Here is a 6627-nt window from a genome sequence, read left to right on the forward strand (position 1 = left end):
CGATCGAGGGCGGCAGTGGCAAGCTCTTCATCTGCTTCACCTCCTGCCCATCCTCCTCCTCTGCCTCCGTCGTAGCCGCCTCCACCATGCACAACCCCTAGTCAAAGTCCCTGATGAGCCTACGCGCGGCGCCGCTCCTCAAACCCTTGCTGTCGCTCCCTCAGCCGCCGCCTCCGCAGCGCGCATCAAAGGCGGCCAGTCGCCGATGTTCCCCGCGCCGGCGCCATCTCCGTCGGCGCGGAAGGAAAAGGCTCGGCGCTTTGAAGCCGCGGAGCGTCGTCCCCAAAAGTGACCTGCATTGGTCAAGTTAGGGTAAAATCGAAGAAGAAAAGGAGCAAGGCGATGACGAAATCAAAGTCGGTGAGCAGGTCGAGATCTGGGAGAGGAGAGGCGAGCTTTAGGAGGAGTGAGGCGGCGAGCAGGAGGTGGAAGACGGTGAGCGTTTGCGATGCGTTGAGATCGTTTGGGTCGGAGATTAACTGTTTCGTGCCGTGTGGGTGGTCGATTTGCTCGTCGAGAGGGGATGAGGAGATGAAGAGGAGGAATTGGTTGATGGCGATCGAGGAGGAGAAGGGGATGGGGAGGGAGTTTGTGGGTCTGGTTGTGGAGGAGAGGGAAAGGGGGTTGGTTAACTGGAAGAGTGGGGAGGAGGAGGAGGAGGAGGAGGACGTTGAGCTCAAGTTTTTTGAGAAGAAGGAAGAAGATCCTGTGGTTGTTGAGAAAGAGGTGATGAAGGAGGAGGAAGAGGAGGAGAGTGTTAATGTTTGTGTTCCGCCGAGGAATGCGCTTTTGTTGATGAGGTGCAGGTCTGATCCTGTGAGGATGGCGGCTTTGTCTAAGCGGTTCTGGGATTCTCCGGCGATGAAGGTCCAAGAAGGGGAAGCAGAGGAGGAGGAAGAAGTTGGTGATGAGGAGAGCCACGGAACAGTTGAGAATCATGTAACTGAGGAAGAAGGAGACGCTGGTGAGGTTTATATCGAGAGAAGCTCGATTGATGCAGAGGAGGAAGTAGAGAAAGAGGTGGTTTTAAATGAAGAGAAGCCTGAAGAAGTTGATTGTGTTATAGAAGACAAGATTATTGTAGTTGAAGAAGATAAGGGGGAGGTAGAGAAGGAAGTTGGGGTTGTAAATGAGCTTGAGGAGACAAAAGAAGAGATCTTTGGCGAAGTGATTCAAGCTAAGGTGGCAGAGAAAGTAGAGGAAACCGTGGCCATTGATGAATCAAGAGAGAAGAAAGAAGAAGCACACGCACAAGGAGAAGAGACCCTTGATGTGCGAAGAGGAGGAGATGAGGTAGGACAAGTAGAGATCATACTGAGGAGATCCATTAGCTGCTCTGTTCCCAAAAGCAATGATTTTGCCTCCAAGGCCAAGGAAGGAGGAAAGAGGCGCAGCTTCTCGTACAGAGAGAAGAAGGAGAATAGGAGGCACAGCTTCTCAACAGAGGGGGAGGCAAGAAGGCCTAGTTTCAGCTCAGAGAAAGAAGCGAGGAGATCTAGCTTCTCCGTCGACAAAGAAGGCAGAAGGAGATGGAGCTTCTCGATTGAGAAGGAGAATTTGGGTCCAAAAGGGAAACCCAAGGTCCAGTCTCAAGCCCAGAAGAAGAACGAAGCGCCACCCGCGAAGGAGGAAACAGCCGTAGAGCCCAAGATCACCGATGAAGTAAGAGAAAAGATCCAAGTGAGCAAGAGAGATGAAGCCCAAGTATTAGGGGGAAAGGAGAAGAAGATCAGAGAGTTGCCCGAGTGCCTTCTTCTGATGATGTACGAGCCCAAACTATCAATGGAGGTATCGAAAGAAACATGGGTCTGCAGCACAGACTTCCGATGGCGTCCCAATTACAACCACCCACCCAAAGCCAAACCCAAATCCAACACAGACGATGACAGCAATAGAATTGAAGAAAAACCCGCGGAAGACAAGAATGTGATTGCTGTCGCAAATGCAAATGCAAATGCAAATGCGACGACTGCTCAAGAAACTCCGTCAAGAACTCAGCCAGCGGTTCCAGCGACGGAGCAGAAACTGCTGAAGAGCTCGCCGTTACCTGCACATTTTGTCCTGACTAGATGCAAGTCTGAACCGATGAAATCGTCGGCAAGGCTGGCGCCGGATGCGTGGTTCTGGAAGTCCCGGCATCAGCCCATTGGCACCGCCGGCATTGGATTCTGATGCGGCCAAGTTGGTAATTTTTTTGTTGTCATGCGAGTGAAAGGTAGCGTGTGATAGTGTTTTTTTGGGTTATTTTCTAAATTTGATTGGCTGTTGTTGTACAATAATTAGTATTAAAAGTTGGCTTATCATCACGAACGTTTGGCAAGATCTTTGACTAGTTGTTTGTATGAATGATGTTTGCATGAATTGATATAAATCCACTTCAAATCATAGGAATTCACATCTTTAGCTAGTGCGTTGATTCATGTTTGTTATTGGTTTTATTGTCATTGTTGAAATGGTTTAACAAAGATGCATCATGTATTTTTACTGGCCTTATTTTGTTCTAAAAAGTACTGGTCCCCTTCACCCATAACTCAGTTAACCGGGGCCACTGGCTGCTTGATAAATTAATCTCATAATAGTACACAAATAAACAGCCTCTTATGCTAGCTATAGGTCCCCCGCAGCTAATAAGAGACAAATGACATAGATCAGCCAACAAATACTAGCAATGGAAGCCTGTGGGCCTTGAAGCCCACAAGCAAAAGCATCATCAGCACACAGCTGGTGCCAGGTCCTTGATCAGTGTGTTCTTGGTCGTAGCTGAATCTTGAAAATGGTACAGTGCTTGACATCTCTCTCTATCTCTCTCTGTGCATTAAAAGACCATGGACCACTGGCTTAGACAATGGAGCTTAATACTTTTATTTTAGTTCATGTTGTGGGGTCTTCAAGCAAAAATAAAGCTGGGTGACAGAAAACTGCAGAGGTTTTTAGAATAATTGGAAAATTTATGCAAGCCGCTTTATGTGGTTTTGATTTCTGTGAGACATCCTTGATGCTCGAAACTTCCTTTGCGAAGCCCTTCAAGACTTTTGTTACTGAAAGAGCTAAATTGTTAACTAGCGCTTTTCTATTGTTATGTTAGAAAGATATATTGCAGAGCATACTTTACTAAGTATGATACTCTCTGTTTCATTATTGACGCTCGTGTATTATTTCAGGGTTTATTATTTTGCAACATAGTAATGTAAGCAGGGTGATTGCATGATTTAGGATTTGGGAATTAATTAGTGTTGGAGGAGGGGTTGAACTAAAGTTTTCCCCTCGAGAGAATAATCAAATAGAGGAAAGGAGGAGAGAAAGGAGAGGAAAGGGTGAGGGCACATGGTGAGCATGCGGACGGGGAAAGAGAAGGGCTAGAAATGTCCAAAAAGGGGTCCTGGGTTTGCTGCTTCAGTGCACATGAGGAGAGATAAAGGTGAAGATTTTCTTTCAACAATTTATTAAAAGCATATGAGAGAGAGAGAGAAAGAGGAATCTTTGTGGTTGCTCCACTCTCCTCCTAGTTATTAAACTTAGACTAATTGTTTAACGTTATCTATGCAACTCTTGAAACAAGTATCAATGATGTCTATGCTAATGAATTCTGGCTTGGAGTGTTGAAAACAAGCATCAAAACAATTAAGAATGGATGTATATGCATGAAATCTTTTCTGAAGGAATCTTACAGATAAAAGGATTTCTCGATATATATTGCCAAATGATAACTATTTTTAGTTTATTCTCGAAAGCTTATAATTATTAACTTGTCCTCCAATTTGCTCTCTCTATCCAATTATGCTTTCCCAACCAATGTCGGTTAAAAACCTTAACAGTTAATGTGGAAAATCTCTTTTTTTTAAACCTCTGTTAATATGCAAATTTGGGACAGTCTTGGCGAGGAGGAAGAATATCAGAATTGTGTTGTCAGCGTGCGGGAGGAGATGCCCATTTATTTATTTAACTAAATTTTGAGTAGGCGGGGCAATATGCAGATGTTTTGTTATGTAGTATATATAATTGATGACTTTGATTTATATGTGCAGTCGGTTTTTCCCCGTGACATGCTTTATTGGACGCTACCCGTTTCCTCATGCATCAAAATTCTGTTTCCTCCAAGGAAACCAGAGATCTTGCGCTGGATGATCTTATACATTAAATTTTGCTAACAGAATTTTCCTATGAAGTGGTTAATTTGCAACCTGCTGCTTTATTAACTACAAGCGAGCATCTTCCCGGGTTTCGCAGTAAACGTTTCGTCTTCGGAAAATGCAGTATTCTTTCATATCGTCTTACTATTTGTCAGAGTTCGAGTCACTTAAAGAAAGGCGTGTCGCATATCCCAACGGCTCTCGATTGCTATTGGTAAATACGAAGTAGTCTCTTTCTATGCTGCGTCATTTCTTTTAAGTTTATCTCCTGATTATTGGATTATTCGTGCGACGCCAACCTAATGCTTTAAAATAACCCGAGAAATTGAACTCGTCGCAACTTAGCCCAGCAGGCCTTGTGGGTATCTCAGCGACAACCCCAACATTTAAACTCTCTATAAAAGGACGGTGAATGGATCCTCCTAACTTCACTACAGCCCTTCTCCCCTTCCTTTTAAAGAAAAATAATTGTTGAGCTCACATTTATATTCCATGGAAAATTTTGGTCTACTAGGATCTCGGTTTCCACCAGGATTCCGATTCCATCCAACTGATCAGGAACTTATCACTCATTATTTGAGCAAGAAGGTCACATCGTCTCAGACTCCAGCAACATCGATAATTGCCGATGTTGATATATACAAGTTCAATCCCTGGGAACTTCCTGGTAAATCCTTGTTCCTGTTGGAGCTTTGTGATTCCCCGTTAGGAGTCATTCTCTTGGATAATCCTGAAGGAGAAGCGATTTTAGACCATCTCTTGACCTGTTATCTTCAAGTTGCTCTTATATATATCTACCAAATGACCGTTACGCAAGCAACTACATATATGGAACTAAATATTTTAGTTCAGAACTCATCCTGGCAATTATTTGAGTGCACAACTTGCGCTGGATGATCGAGGACGAAAGTGATGCGCAATGATATATTATTAACATAATGGAGGTCATGGTGAAATGTAAATCTGGCATGATGTCTTTGTTAACAAAAATTAAATACCGAGAAAATGATAGGCTTAGACTTTGAAGCATTAGGGTAAACTATGATATCATCATATCTCTGGCACTGCTTGCAATTTTAAACTGATGCATATTTTGTTTGTTTTTGTTGTTTCCTTTGATCAGACAAGGGTCTCTTTGGAGAGGGAGAATGGTTCTTCTTCAGCCCAAGGGATCGGAAATATCCTAATGGAAGCCGACCCAATAGGTCAGCAGGTTCAGGATACTGGAAGGCAACAGGTGTAGACAAGCCAATCATCGCAACTGGTGGGTCCCAGTGCCTCGGTGTAAAGAAATCCCTGGTATTTTACAAAGGCCGGCCTCCAAAGGGGACCAAGACTGACTGGGTCATGCATGAGTATCGCCTTCTTGATCACAACAAGTCTTCTTCTTGGTCTCAGAAGCACAAGGGTTCAATGAGAGTAAGTTCACTACTAGAGCTCTTTCAGATCCCATCTGTGCAGCCTTTAACGGTTTGATTAATTGTTGCAGTTGGATGACTGGGTTCTATGTCGAGTGCGACAGAAAGGCAGCTGTCCGTCAGCGTCAGAAACCGCTGACAAAGATGAGAACAAAATTTCCACCAATTCCTGTTTCAGTCAGAACTCAAAGCAACAGAAAGCTTTAGGGGAGGAGAGGACTAATAACTTGTATGAATGGAGTGATAACCAACTTTTATGTTATCTGATGAGTTTACAAGAGGGAGGAGGAGCAAGCACGGCAGGCTCCCATTCTTCGGAACCTTTTTCCATTGATGACACGAATGGATGTGGATATGCTGATGCCTCCGCTAAACCACCACAGCATGTATCATCAGTGCTTGATTCAATCAAACGGAAGCTATCATTTTGTGCACTTGATGAGCTCATGTTGCTGCCCCCAAACAAGAGATTACACTATTCTCATAATGTTTATGTTGAGTCATCGCCTACAAGTTCATCATCAGTTGATCAGTTGTTTACCGAGTCTGTAATCTAATCATGTAGATATGGTTTCTGATGGCAAATAATTTTGTTAGTTCGTCCTTAGAGATATACCTGGCTCAAGGAAAACATATTTTCGCCAGAAGCAAAAGCTGCGCAAGGACTTTGTAACCTCTATCAATAATCGAGCACGCATGTACAAAGTTAGCACAGTTAAGTATCCGTATTCTGTCTGAACCAGTGTAACTGACCCGGACGAGGACTTCAAAAGGAGTCCATACTGTCGTTAGAACAAACTTGAATATGACTTCAAATTGTTCTGTGCTATATATATGGAGGGTGATTTCCATCCAAGTGTTGTGGAAGCAGGAAGCAAAATACTTTCAGTAGATCGCTTGGTCTTGACATATAGTATGTATTATTAATTGAGAGTTCATACATAAAATTTACTACCTGACCTTGCTGCAATATATTTCTCTGTATGCTCGTGTTTCAGAAACACCTAGCGCTAACAGGTCATATAAATTTCAGAAAAAACAAGGTTCTTTTTAACAGAGTGATTGGTAGAATTTAGAAC

At 43.5% G+C, this 6627-nt stretch overlaps 2 protein-coding genes across 2 annotated transcripts; both read left to right on the forward strand.

Annotated features, from left to right (window-relative positions):
* On the forward strand, window positions 240–2385 carry LOC109822993 (ABC transporter F family member 4). The gene has a single exon (XM_020389305.1). The coding sequence runs from the start codon at window positions 343–345 to the stop codon at window positions 2170–2172; it is 1830 nt and encodes a 609-aa protein (XP_020244894.1). The 5' UTR covers window positions 240–342; the 3' UTR covers window positions 2173–2385.
* LOC109822996 (protein ATAF2-like) lies at window positions 4370–6267 on the forward strand. The gene is made up of 3 exons (XM_020389313.1): window positions 4370–4797; window positions 5254–5549; window positions 5620–6267. The coding sequence occupies exons 1-3, from the start codon at window positions 4623–4625 to the stop codon at window positions 6103–6105; spliced, it is 957 nt and encodes a 318-aa protein (XP_020244902.1). The 5' UTR covers window positions 4370–4622; the 3' UTR covers window positions 6106–6267.

This window comes from Asparagus officinalis, chromosome 1 (assembly GCF_001876935.1).
Source record: "Asparagus officinalis chromosome 1, Aspof.V1, whole genome shotgun sequence".
Classification (NCBI taxonomy): domain Eukaryota; kingdom Viridiplantae; phylum Streptophyta; class Magnoliopsida; order Asparagales; family Asparagaceae; genus Asparagus; species Asparagus officinalis.